The 14,663-nt window shown below is 40.6% G+C and overlaps 1 protein-coding gene across 10 annotated transcripts in view; it reads right to left on the bottom strand.

The window, feature by feature from the left end:
* Positions 1-14,663, bottom strand: part of PRKCQ (protein kinase C theta) — a 168,555-nt gene that overhangs the window by 19,420 nt on the left and 134,472 nt on the right. For all 10 annotated transcript variants that reach the window (XM_044226551.1, XM_044226549.1, XM_044226546.1 and 7 more), the window contains 2 exons: positions 14,071-14,133; positions 1,043-1,181 (listed from right to left, as the gene is read on the bottom strand). In XM_044226551.1, the coding sequence (XP_044082486.1) occupies positions 1,043-1,181; positions 14,071-14,133 (202 nt within the window). The remainder of the gene's footprint in view (positions 1-1,042; positions 1,182-14,070; positions 14,134-14,663) is intronic.

The following is a 14,663-nucleotide window of genomic DNA, read 5'->3' as shown; positions in this document are numbered from 1 at the left end:
ATGTACACATGGGATAAAAACCATGTGATGAAAACGGTATAGAACTGGATATATGTTATACCCATATCCATCCCCAGGTCTTGGTCTTATAGCACAGTTATAGAAGATGTGACCATTGCAGGAAACTGGGGGAAAGGTATACATAGGTGGCATGTCTATACTATTTGTGCAACTTCTAGTTAATCTATAATAATTGCAAAATAAATAGTCTGACTTTAGAACAATCATCTGGTAATATAGGAAGATTGATATTAAAAAAAAAGAACAACAACAATGAAAGTGAGTGTTGTGCTATGAGAAGGGCCAAGTGCAAAGGGGTGCCAACCTCCCTGGAGTCAGCCGTGGGGGAGGACTACATAACAAGGGGACGGAGACATGGGTAGAGTAGGACTGTCAGTGGCCTTCTGAGAAACTGCCATTCTTCTAAGGGTTTAGAATAGGAGCTTCCCCCCTTTTTTAAACTTTCATTGGTTTCTCCATTTTACACTAAAAATAAGCTGGGTCATAAGTATCCTCCTCAGAAAAGGGGCTGTGGGTCTACAGACCGCAACAATCTCTCCGTGGTCACACAGCAGCAGCTTGGAAACCACAGTTTAGGTGTTTCTGGTCCCAAGATGAAACCACTGGACTTATTCAGGTGGACGCTTATGAGTCTGTTTGGTGACCACCTGGTTCTTCACCATTGTTTCCTCTGGTTGGTCTCAGTGGAGTGAATACGGTTTATGGCTGCAGTGGGAGGAGCCATGACTGAAGAGGGTATGCAGAGCCATTCAAGACTCAGAGACTACCTAATCAGCATGAGCACCACCTCCCATTAAATAATAACAGAATAAATAATAATAATTACTAAATAATTATATAATAACACAGCCTCTGTGTGCAACTGCATGTATGAAATACTCAGAAAAACAAAGACCAATCCCGAGAAAAACTATCAAAGTCTTTTGATTTCTAGCCCCCACAGGAGGAATGAGCAGTGGTGCTTGGGAGATGGGGAGTTGGGCCAGCGCCCATGCACACCCTTCAGGCAGCACATTCTTACCTCCGGGGCGATGTAGTCAGGGGTTCCACAGAAAGTGTTTGTCTTGGCATCTCCTAACATGTTCTCTTTGCACATTCCAAAGTCTGCTATTTTGATATGTCCATCTCTGTCTAACAGGATGTTATCGAGCTTCAAGTCTCTGAAACACAAAAGCAAAGCAAAATCTCACTTCATTTTTTGTTAAAATGGAATTTCCTCATGAGGAGCAGTCATTTGTCCCATCACAGCCTGAGACCATCAGGAGTGCATGCTTTGCTGGTCCTCCTCTTCCCTTCCAGCCCCGTTCTTCAATCTACAGCTCTGCCCCTGGGCTCACTGGCTTTTTCTTGGTGTTTCCTCCTTGACTAGCATCTTGGGTTTGGGACTTCCCCTGGCCCTTCTTGGCCCAGGTCAACTTTCTCAGGTCTGACTCTGACTGACTTTTTATCCCCCATGCCCTGGGAAGCATCTCCAGATGCTGGTGCATCTGCTGCATCTCCAGAGCTCTGTATGGATGGCTGCATGGGTGGTGGGATGAGTAAAATGTGATCTCTTCAGGGTAGCGTCCTTTGGTTTTAAAGTACCTTCAAGAAACAATACTGAGATGTAAGGAAACAGCCAGCGATGAAATGCCCTCAGGGTTCTGTAGTTGGGGCTGTGTTTGACATAGGGTGGTATTTAATGCTACACAACTCATACAGCTGTCTACTTGTGCAAAAGACAGTGGTGTAGATAGCATTGACTTTTCAAGGGAATGGCTGGTTTCTGATCCCTTTTTCTGATTGACCAAGGAGTATATAAAATAAAATAGGAGTATATATAATAAAATAGGCAAGACCTGGACCTGAGGCTCTTTATCCCAGCACTTTTTTTCCATGGCAAGGGAAGAAAGGCTTGAAACACACACTCATGTTGTGCTATTTTCCAAGTATTTCTGTTTCTTTCTGGATAAACTGTATTGCACCAAGACTGAGTGAGGAAGGCTGCTCCTAACTAAGAATAATTCTAGAACCAGAATCCATCCGATGCCAGAAACCACGTCAACAAATTCCTCTTTCCTTAGAGAACCAGTAAACTTGTAGAGCACCCATTCCATTTTTAAGTAAATGTGACTGATAATATTAAAATAAAATAAACCAAATCATCCTTCCCTGTGATTACACTAGTACATTATTGCTATCCATGAATATTTGGAAAGTGACCTCAAGTTTTGTCTTGTCTTTTCACTGAGGACAAGAATTTTGTTCCTCAGGTAGCCTGGTGTTCAGATGCTTCAGCATTCTGGCCCCTGCCCTCCAAATAGCTTGAGTTTATCAATTTCCTTCTTAAAACTTTGTGCTGAGACTGGAACTCAGTACCTTCCAGATGTATAATCACATTGTGCCAGTGACGGCAGCATTGCTACCTTCTGTCCGGACACCCTTGCCCCTCCCCCCTCGAGCCTCCCTGCTCCCTCCCTGTTGCCCTGCTGGGTCCTGGGTCCTTATGCCAGTTTCTTCTCACTCTGGACCCATGAAATTGATGTTTTAAAGATCATTCAAGTGTTACACTTGACATCACTTGCTTTAAACTTTTTTTTTTTTTTTTTTAGTTGATGGCAGCTTATGAATTCTAGTTTGTTCTAGAACATCCCGCTTTCTTTTCCTTTACGTCTTCTTCCCTTGGATTTCTGAACTTCCTGAACTCTAAGTTGAGGGTGTGGGGCTGGTGGTGGCTACCATGGTCTTCCTTATTAGCAGAGGTGGCTTGAGAGAACAAAGGAACAGCTCTCGGTTTACTCTTTTCTGTACCTCTTCGTAGACAATTTGCTCAGCATTTTCTTCTCAAAGATTTTGGTCCCAAAGGGCCTCACAAGTAGCCCTGTCCCCTCCACATCAGATGAGGGGACTCCACTGGATCATTCAGGTTTTCTCTTTGGGGATGGTGGGGCTGTGAGAAGGTAGCACTGACGTGTCTCGGTTAGAAGTCTGGTACTTAGGGTTGCTGATGGTCTTATAGGAACAGAAGACCAGATAGAGGAGAAAAATGAAATGGCTGGGTCAAGAGCGGAGACAGAGCCTGTATAAACCCAACGAGAGACAGTGATGAGAGAGAAACTACTTTGGTTTCTGACGGGTCTGCATTCTCCATTCCAGTTTCTCAAGGAAGTGGAGATTTCACTTAAGCAAAAGTTTGAGTGGTCTTTGATATTCATATTAGCCTCAAGTTCTGATCACTGGTTTTTTTTTTTTTTTTTGCTTCTAATTAAACTGTGAGCTTTGTGGGAGTGGAAATGTGTATTGTTTGCTGTTTGCTCTACTGTGACAGCTCTGGCAGGAGGTACCATGTACAGAGCATTCAATAAATGTTTGCTGAATAACCCGTCACCCACCAGGAGTTGGCTTGCCACCAGCAATTATGAGTTGCGACGAAGTCCCAAGTACTGTCCCCTTCCATTGCTTTCTCCACCTTCTGCTGGAGTAAATTAGCCAGAGAGAGTGATCATGGAATGCAGCTGTGTTTTGGTGGAGTGACACTATTAGCAGATGTCCCTAGAGCGTCCATCTGGGCTAGCTTGGTCCATAATCTCCATAAACCAGGGCATCACAGACTGTTCCCATCTGGCTGGGTGGCTGGGGCATCTCTAGGACACATGTCAGTATGTATCTCATGTTCACACCCCATTGGTTCTGTTTCTCTCTCTCTTCCTAACTCAAATGCTGTCACACTTTCCATCAGGACTAGCATGTCTGTCCAATATGTCTGTCCTTGGGTCTTCTACCTTCCTATTCCTTAATTTTAATTAAGTTTACTTTTATTGTGATTTATGAATTCCAATAAATCCAAGTATAGGTCCTATTTTACTCATCATGCTAAAATTGCAGATTCATTTTCTAATCTGCACTCTACGCAATATTTTTTCCATGTATTCGCTTATTTTTTTTTACTTTAATTAACCAACATAGTTTTATAGTTTTAATGATGGTTAAACCATCATTAGTTTTATGTGCTCTATGCAATATTGGTATCATTTTGGGTTTCTGCTGTACGGAACATATTTGCGTCACTTAGAGCCATGTACACATGTTCCTAGAAATTGGCTGAAGGATGGTTTGGAGGTCATCACTAGAGCACCAAATATCCAGCTGCAGTGCTATACGTGGGTCCTGAGGACAATGAACATTGTGTCTAATATTTGTATTGGATTTTCTTGCTCTCAGGTGCTTTTTTATCATTTGATTCTCCCAACCACCATTTGCTTTGGAATTCTTATTTTTATTCACATTTTTCTGATTGAAAGCAAGACTCTTAAGGTTTATAGGGTTTATGCCAGCCCATACAGTCAGTGGGCTAGGTTGCAAACCCAGGTCTTCTCTTCTACGTCCTCTAAATCAAGCTTACCTAGTCTTTCTCATTGAACTGAACTTGCTGAGATCCTGAGTCTCCTGTGATTACAAGGGTGCATTTTAATCAATCCTAAACATAAATGCTGTCTGGGCCTCAGGCTAGGAAAACGAGCATAATGTTTGATTTTCATTCCACCCTCTAAGGTGAACCAAGTGTTAGGGGTTGACAGAGAAAGGGTCATTGATGTTTTGAGAGATTAAGTTAGAATGCAAAAGGTCCAGAAGTCTGTCGGTCCAGAGACAGACCTCCATGAGGGTAAGGAATGAGGGCAGAGGAGGGCTAACTGGAAATGCCACAGAACCCAAAAGCCAAAGCATTCGTAGGCACATCAGCTATTTACTCATCACATATTCCTTACAGAATACCAGCTCAGCCAAGCCACATCCCTTCTAAGCCCACGGTGATTTATCTGGAAAATGGGTACAATGATGCCTGCCTTGCTTATCCCACAGGACCTTTGTGGGCACTGAATGAGGTAATCCATGTGAAAGTGTTTGTAAGTGGCTTCAAATATAGGGGTTAGGCCAGTGTTCTCATGGATAAGATCTCATCTAAGGTGCTTTTCAGTTCTAATAGTTCTAAGACTGGAGATTCTAGATTCTTCTCTTTCTGTGTCTGCATATTTTCCAGCTTCTCATTTTTACATTTAACCCAAACCATGGCTGAGGCATCCTTTAAGATGCCCCTACTTCTACAACACCAGCAGAGATAAAAGATAGTGTTGGCACCTGCTTCTCTACTTTTCTCAGCCCCAATTCTTGGGACCACTCAGCCTCAGCCTTTCCAATAAAACTGGACCCATTTGTTTAATGTTCCTTGCTTAACCCCCTTAACTTCTGTTTCTGTGCCTTTTCTGGAATCACTTCCCCTTTCTGATAGAAATTTTTTTTTTGGCTAACCCTCCCCTAATTCTGAGGACACAACTTTTCTTCTTGTTGACACTTTTAATTAGCATCTTATCCACTCAGATTTTATTTTTTAGGTGTCTTATCATGATTTATGCTTTTTCTCCAAAACATATAAAATAAACCCAGGAAGTGACATCATTAGGTATCCAGGGATTGGGAGTTCAGTAGGTTTTGTGCACACTGCAATGCTTAACAGAGGGCTGCCCATTCTGGGGTTGGTCTGTCAATATCACCAGCTATAGTGGGTTGAAAGGTGGTCCCCCAAAATAAGTTCACATCCTCATCCCTAGAACCTTGTGAATGAGACCTTCTTTGGGAAAAGAGTCTTTGCAGATGTAATGAAGGATCTTGGAATGAGATCATCTTAGGTTATCCGGGTGGCCAAGTATCCTCCTAAGAGATTACAAGGAAGACAGAAGAGGCGCAAGAAGACAAGGCTGTGGGGAGACAGGCAGACCGGAAGGACGCTGTCTAAAGCCAAGGAGCGCCCGAGCCACCAGACCCCAGCAGGGACAAGGAAGCATTCCCCTCAAGAGACTTGGGGAGTAGGTGGCTGTGCCATCAGCTTGGTTTGGGACTTCTGGACTCCAGAAGTGTGAGGGAATAAACTTCTGTTTGAGCCATCAAGGGTGTGGTAATGCTATAGCAACACTTCAAAACTAATAATACCTCTTTTGTGAACAAACCCAGAAATCATAAACCCAAGTGGCCGGAAGAAGGAAGAAATTAATAGAATCCCCGGGTTAATTCAGTTGCTGAATGCACAGTTTAAGTCAGTAAAGTTACACATGGGGAGTTGAATGGTTTTTAATGCAAGCCAGTCTCCTCCTCGTGTTCTTGCTAGATGACCTCTCCTTGATGGTGTCTTTCAAGCATTCTCTACAACTTCAGTGAATATGCTACTAAATTAACACAACAGTCTCTTACTGGTGCATTAAAAAGCCGTAGAAAACACCACTTCTCATACATGGACATAGGAAGGGCCCTCAACTGGATACAGTTTATGATATTAAAGACAATGAAGGACTATGGGTCTTTTTGTTCGGAGTGTCAATTTATATGATGAAATGCTAGAGAAAAGCATTGTATTGTGGAGAAGCACACTGTACTGGGGCATGTGGGCTTTTCTCTTAAGAGGTTCCTTTGGGCTCTAAGACCTCTCTCTTTCCAATCTTTTTTCCTCACTCCAATTCATCTATCCTACACAAGCTACTGAGTGCTCCGGTGCCGGTATATTTTTATATGTATTGCCGGCATCACAGGTGTAAAGAGGAAAAAAAAAAAAACCCCAACAACCCACAGATTCTGATCAGGGTTTTCAATTTTCAATTTCCTGGAGATAAAAGGAAATAACATAAAACAGCTTTTAAATATAATATTTTGTAGACAGACCAAAAAACCCACCATATATCCAAAGGTTGCTGAAGAGACTGCTTAAGGAGAATGACTCGCCAACCTCCTCTCAGACTGTGTTCTGTGATTCTACATAGGACAGCTCTCCTGGGACTGTGCCCTCTGGGGATGGAGAAGTCTCTTAAAGTGAACTTTTAGCCTCCCCCGTGAGCATCTCAGTACTGACCATCTCTAATGAAATGCTTCTGCGTTGTGATATACACAGTTTGCTGCCTTCACACTCAGTGTGGCACATTTTTTAACCTTTCTTCTGTTGAAGTATCGTTGACATACGGTATCTTTCAGGTGTACAATACAGTGATTCAACACTTACACACCTTATGCTATGCTCACCACAAGTGTAGTCAGGACCTGTCACTGTACAACACCTCCGTGAGACTGTTGACCAGACCCCCCCGTGCTCTAATTTTCATCCCAGTGATTTATTTACTTTATAGCTGGAAGTTGGTACCTCTCAGTATCTACTTATTTCACCTGTCCCCCCACTGCCCTACCCTCTGGCAACCAGCAGTTTGTTCTCTGTATTTAAGAACCTGTTTCTCTTTGTGAGTCTGTTTCTGTTTTGTTTTGGTTTTTAGATTCCACATATAAGTGAATTCACATGGTATTTGTCTTTTTATGTCTGACTCCTTTAACTTAGCACAATATCTTCTGGATCCATGCACATTGTGAATGGCAAGATTTTATTCTTTTATATGGCTGAGTAATACTCCATCATACATGTTTACCACATCTTTTTCATTTATTCCTCTATCAATGGACGCTCGCGTTGCCTCGGTAGCTTGGCTACTGTAAATAATGCTGCAATAAACATATGACTGCATATAACTTTTCAAATCAGTGTTTTTTGTTTTCTTTGGGTACATTCTACAAGTGGTAACACTGGGTGATATGGTATTTATATTTTTAATTATTTTAGAAACCCTCATACTGTTTTCCATGGTGGCTACATGCACCAACAGTGTGTGAGGCTTCCCTTTTCTTCATATCCTCACCAACACTTGTTACTTCTTGTCTTTTTGATTTTAGCCATTCTGACAGGTGTCAGGTGATGTCTCATTGTGGTTTTGATTTTCATGTCCCTGATGATTAGGGGTGTTGAGCACCTTTTTGTGTCTCTTGGTTATGTTCTTTGTAAAGATGTATATTCATGTACTCTACCCACCTTAATCAGATTATTTTTTGGTGCTGTAGGAGTTCTTTATATATTTTGGATATTAACCCCTTAATGCATATATTATTTGTAATATCTTCTTCCATTCAGTAGGTTTTCTTTGTTTTGTCGATAGCTTCCTTGCTGTGAAAAAGCTGCTTAATATGATAGAGTCCCAACAGTTTCTTTTTGCTTTTGTTTCCCTTGCCTTTGGAGTCAGATCTAGAAAACATCATTAAGATTGGTGTCAAAGAGCTTTACTTCCTATGTTTTCTTCTAGGAGTCTTATGGTTCCTAGTCTTAAATTCAAATGTTTAATCCATTTTGAGTTAATTTTTGTATATGATGTAAGAAAGTGGTCCAGTTTCATTCTTTTGCATGCAGCTGACCAGTTTTCCCCACACCAGTTACTGAAAAAACTATCCTGTGTTCTTGCTTTCTTTGTCGTAGATAAGTTGGCCATTTATGCATGGACTTATTTCTGAGCTTTCTACCCTATTCCACAGACCTGTGTGCTGCTAATACTATGCTACCACACTGTTTTGATTACTATAGCTTTGTAGTCGAGTTTGAAATCATGAAACTTGATACATCCAGGTTTAATTTTCTTTCTCAAGAATGTTTTGGCCATTTGGGGTCTTTTGTGGTTCCATAAAAATTTTAAGTTTTTTATTCTAGTTCTGTGAAAAATGTCACTGGAATTTTGATATGGATTGCAATGAATCTGCAGAATGCTTTGTGTAGTCTGGACATCTTAATAGTATCCTTCCAAACCATGAGCAGCAAATATCTTTCATTTGTTTTGTCTTCAATTTCTTTCATCAGTGTGTTAGTTTTCAGTGTACATAGCTTTCATGTCCTTGGTTAAATTTATTCCTATGTATTTTTTTTATATAAATGGGGTTGTTTCCTTGATTTCTCTTTGTGATACTTCATTATTCGTATATAAAAATGCAGCAGCAGGTTCTATATATTTTGTATTTGCAAGTTCACTGAATTCATTTATTCTAATAGTTTATTTTTTCTGGAATCTTCAGGATTTTCTATATATAGTGTCATGTCCTCAACAAATAATGAGTTTTAATTTTTTTTTAACCAATATGGCTTTCTGTTTCTTTTTTCTGTCTGCTTCCAATACTATTGAATAAAAGTGGTATGAATGGACTTTCTTGTCTTGTTCATGATCTTAGAAGAAAGGCTCTGTTTTTCACCACTGCATATAAGGTTACCTGTGGGGTTGTCATGTGTGGCCTCCATTATGTTGATGTGTGGTGATCCCTCTAAACCCATCTTGAGAGTTTTTATAATGAAAGGATGTTGAATTTAATCAATGCTTTTGCTACATCTGTTGAGATGATCATATGATTTTTATTTTTCGTTTCGTCAGTGTGGTGTATTCACCTTGAGTAGCTGGTATTTAACCATCCCTGCATCCCCAGAATAAATCCTATTCGGTCACGATGAATGACTCTTTTAATGTACTGTTGAATTTGATTTTTTTTTCACTTATTCAATTTTGTTACTAGTAATCAGTTCAGATTTTCTCTTCTTGATTCAGTCTTGGAAAGATTGTATATTTGTAGGAATTTATCCATTTCTTCTAGGTTGTCCCAATTTGCTGGCATATAATTTTTTATAGTCCCTTATAACCCTATATATTTCTGTGCCATCAGTTGTAACTTCTCTTTCATTTCTGATATTATTTATTTGGGGTCCCCCCCTCTCTCTGTGATTACTATGACAAAAGTTCTGCCAATTTTATCTTTTTAAAGATCTACCTCTTAGATTCACTGATCTTTTTTAGGTTTTATTTTTTTTTTTGTCGCTATATCATTTATTTTTGCTCTGAACTTGATTATTTCCCAAAAACTGGGGCTTTGTTTCTTCTTGTTCTCTTTGGTTTAAATTTAGATTGTTTATTTGAGAGACTTCTTACTTGAGGTGGGCCTGTATCCTTATAAATTTCACTGACAGCTTTTCCTGTGTCCCAAAGATTTTGAGCCGCTGTGTTTCCAGGTTCATTTGTCTCCAAGTATATTTGATTTCCTTCTTGACTTCTTCATCTACCCACTGGCTATTGAGTAGAATGTTTACCCTCCATGTGTCTGTGTTTTTTCCAGGTTTCTTTTTTTCCGAGTTCTAGTTTCATATTGTTGTGGTTGGAAAAGATGTTTAATAAGATTTCACTATTCTTGAATTTATTGAGACTTGTTTTGTGGGCTAACCCATGATCTATCCTGGAAAATGTCCTACGTGCACTTGAAAAGAATGTTTATTCTACTGTTTTCAGATAGAATGTTCTGTGTATATCTGTTCAGTTCATGTAGTCTAATGTATTTAAAACCACTGTTTCCATATTGATTTTCTGCCTGGATGTTCTGTCTATTGATGTAGGCAGGGTGTTAAAATCCCTTATTATTGCATTGTAGTTAATTTCTCCCTTTATGTCTGTCAATATTTGCTTTCTATGCTAGACGCTCCTGTGTTGATATATATTTATAATTTTTATGTCCTTCTGTTTTCCTTTATTATTACGTAATGCTTGCCTCTGTCTCTTGTTACAGCCTTCAGTTTAAACCTGATTCCGTCTGATACAATATCACAATAGTTTTTTTCTTCCATTTGCATGGATTATGTTTTTCCACACCTTTACTTTCTCTGTGTCTTTATATCTAAAGTCTCTTGTAGGCAGCATATAATTGGGTCTTGTTCTTTAATCTACTCAGTCATCTATGTCCTTGGATGAGCGCATTAGTCTGTTTACATATAAAGTGATTATTGAGAAGTTTGGACTTATCACTACTTTGTTAATTGTTTTCTGGTTGTTTTGTAGTTCTCTGTTCTCCTCTTGCTCCCTTCCCTAATGACTCGTGACTTCCTTTAGTGTTATGCTTGGGTTCCTTTCTCTTTATTTTTTGTTATCTATTATAGATGTATAAATGCACCCTGAGTACGCAGCAGTCTATACTAGCTTAATGGTCACTTAAGTTCAGACTACATTCTTAGTCCTTCTTCTCTATGTTATATATTTTTAATGTTCTATTTTTTTAAAAAGATTTTATTTACTTATTTTGGAGAGCATGAGAACATGAGGTGGGGGGGAGGGCTAGAGTTCCTGGTGGTGGACTCAATCCTGGGACTCCAGGATCACGACGTGTGCGGGAGGCAGCTGCTTAACCAACTGAGCCACCCAGGCACTCTATGATATTTTATTTTATGTATGCTTTTATGTAGTGAATCCAAGAATTTTTGTACATATAATTGATTTTACATTTTAACCTTCATACTAGACTTACAAGTGGTTTTCTGTTTACTTTTACCAGTGATTTTTTTTTTTTCCTTTCATCATTTTCTTCAAGGGCCTTCTTTTCTGCTTGAAGTAGTCCTTTTAAATTTCTTATAAGGCTGGTTTGGTGGTGATGAAATCTTTTAACCTTTGCCTTTTAATCTTTGTCTTCTTCAGTTCTGAATGATAACCTTGCTGGGTAGAGTATTCTTGGTTACAGTTTTCTTCCTTTCCACACTTTGAATATATCATGCCTTCTTGCCTTCAGAGTATCTGCCTTATGGAGTTTCACTTCAACATAACTAGTTGTTTTTCTCTTGCCTCTTTTAAGACTCTCCTTATCTTTAATTTCTTATATTTTAATTATTTTGTGTCTCGGTGTGGACCTCTTGAGTTCATCTTGTTTTGGACTCTGCTCCCTGAACCTGGATGTCTCTTTCTTTCCTTAGGTTAGGGAAATTTTCAGCTATTATGTCTTCAAATAAAATTTCCACCCTTTTTTCTCTTCTCTTCTAATACAAGTGTTAGCACAGGTTAAGGGACCTCTGTGACAACATCAAGTATACTAATTTTTTAAAAAAGATTTATTTATTTTAGAAAGAGTGAGTGGGGGGAGGAGCAGAGTGAAAGAATCTTCAAGAAGACTACCTGCTGAGCACAGAGCCCAACACGGGGCTTGATCTCATGACCCATAAGATAATGACCTGAGTTGAAACCAACAGTTGGATGCTTAACTGACTGAGCTACCCAGAGACACCCATGCTAATTTTTAAAGTTCTCTTTTCCTTTTGCTGTTCAGCTTCCATGCTTTCTATACCCCATTTTCCACATGCTGATCTGTTATTCTATATCCTTTAATCTAGTATTGATTTACTCTAGTGTAATTTTCATTTCTGCTATTGCATTCTTTGATTGGCTCTTTTTTGTATTTTCTGTCTGTAGAATTTTCACTGAGTTCATCCACTTTTCTCTCAAGTCTGTTGGGCATCTTTATGACCATTACTTTGAACTCTTTGTCAGTTAGATTGCTATCTCTATTTTATGTAGTTCTTTTTCTGAAGTTTTGTCTTGTTCTTTAGCTTGGAACATACTCTTCTCACTCTGACTTTTTCTGTTTATTTCTATGAATTAGGGGATAAACTTACTTTCCCTAGTCTTGAAGGAATGACTTTGTGTAGGAATGTCCTCTGTATAGACTGTGTATGCCTGGGGTGCTCTGTGCAGTGGGCTTCTTGGAGGGATGGTTGGAGCTGATGCAAGTATAGGCTAAAGGGTCTTGGGGGCATTCTGCACTATGGCTTCCCTGACAGGGTGGCTGAAGCTGAAGTGAACATAGGCTGGTACATCCTTGGGCAACTTATATCAATTTGCCCTGGTGGGTGGCTGGAGTTGGGGTGGGCATGGGTTAGGGGTGTCCTAGAGTGCTTTGCATTTGTGTTGCCAGGGCTAGATGGCTGGAGCCATAGTGGGTGCTGGCCAGAAGTGTCCTAATATGTATATACTGGAGCAGCCCTAGTGAGATGGCTGGAGGTGGAGCAGGCAGGGGTGGAGTTGCCTTAGAGGGATGGATGGAGCTGGTATAGGCTGGCACCCTGGGGCTCCCAGAAGCAGCAGCTTGGCCAGAGGGCCTGGACTCTGCTCCTCTCTGCACTATCAAAGTACAAGGGGAGCTTAAACAGTGGTTCTTGCCAGCACCTCTGATTTCAGGAAGAGTTTCGGCAGTTCCCCCCACTGTTTGGTGGACATTAGTAGGATTAGTAAATGAGTCTCCTTCACTTGGAGTCTAGTTGCGCTTTAAACCACTATTCCTCCAGGTGGGCAAGTCTGCATGGCCCTCCTCAGCGCCATCCCGCCCTCTGAAGTTGGCAGCGTTGGGCTCCCCTCATTACTGTGCCTCTATGCTTTGCTGAGGAGAAGCTGTCTAGTTGGCCCTAAGTTCTTCAGGTGGAATTATTCCTCCATATGTTGGAGTAGATTTGTGTGTCTATAGGAGGAGGTGGGTTTAGGCTTTTCCTAAGCTGTCGTCTTGGACCCCCTCTTTCCACTGAACCTTACTGATGACTCCAGGTCAGTGCTAGGAACACGTGCTACAGGAGAGCACACAATCCCACTCTCGCAGGGCCTTTTAGTTGTCTCACATCTTCCTTTTACGTCAGATTCAACACGCCCCTCTCGCTGTGCTTGCTGGGCCAGCCTCCAGCAGCTCAGCCAGCCTCCTGTCTAGCTTTTTTTTTTTTTTTTTTTTAAGTCTTATTTTTTCCCTTAGCCTGCAGTGTGTCAGAAACCAGAAAACTAAGCTTTTGAGGGTTTCTATGTTAAATAAGTGTCAAACTGTATTTGGAGAAAAGAGGTTAAGGAGATTAAAGCACAACAGCTTTCCTCGAAGAAGGATGTGAAAAGATGGTGTATGATAGAGACATTTTGGACAGACACACATTCATGAAGGAGGGTACATGCGTGGCTTCTATCCACTTCTTTCAGGTGTAGGCAGATACGTTCCCACAGGTGCATTTGAATGTTCATGGAAGCATTCCCCTCCTTTCCTACCCAAGAGGAGAACATTCCATAAGCATTTCTAGATGACCCATGCAAAACCAAGAGATCTGAAGGAGGCAGAGAGAAAGCCATAGTAAGATGCCAAAGAGAAATCAGGGTAATGGAAGGGGATGAGAAAAGTGGACACGCGAGGGATGATAACTGTAACTATCAGAACAAAGAACAAAATGAGGTCAGAACCTTACTGCTTTGGAGACTGGAATTCCTGGGTTGATTGTCCTCACCATGGGCATAGAACTTCCTGCCACAAAAACACCCTGGCCCTTTCCCCTCACTACCGTGATTCAATTAACTGGACAGGGAAATCCAGATCTCTCAGCATGTGTTTCCAAAGAGTAAACTTTACCTGTACACAATTCCTTTGGAATGAAGGAACTGCAGACCAAGAATGATTTCAGCAGCATAGAACCTGGGGGAAGGAAAATCAAAGTGGAATATGGATGCATTAATGGAACGAAAGAAAATCCCCTTTTTATATATTCTCAGTGTGTACACACAACTTCTGTTTATAATTTTGTTCAGTCCTAAAAAAAAGGGAGACGTCATCCATTCTGTATGTGCACCCCCAGCCCTGAGAGGATGAAATAAAGCCAGGATTTAGTCTTATCTGCACCTAGTGCTTATTCTTATACTTTAAGCTATGATTTTCCAACTGTCTTTATTTTTTTCTAATAAAACACCCATGGACACTAAACATAATAGTGTTAAGTAGTACAAGAAAATAATTTTCCTTTTCATTTTAAACTCTGCTTAGTGCCCTTAGACCTACATGCAGGGTTATTCCACATAGATCTGGGTTGTTTATGGGCAAGAAATGTAGCCTGAGAGGTAAAGGAAGGATATTGGAAGACGGGAGTGAGATGCTGTTCCCCATCTCCAGTGATGACTGGCGCCTGAAAGGCATTCAGAGCACGGCAGACAGCAGGTCTCTGATGGCTT

Source organism: Neovison vison, chromosome 12 (genome assembly GCF_020171115.1).
Source record: "Neovison vison isolate M4711 chromosome 12, ASM_NN_V1, whole genome shotgun sequence".
NCBI lineage: Eukaryota > Metazoa > Chordata > Mammalia > Carnivora > Mustelidae > Neogale > Neogale vison.
Note: the sequence above shows the minus strand (reverse complement) of the source record. Positions and strands in the feature narration are given on the sequence as shown.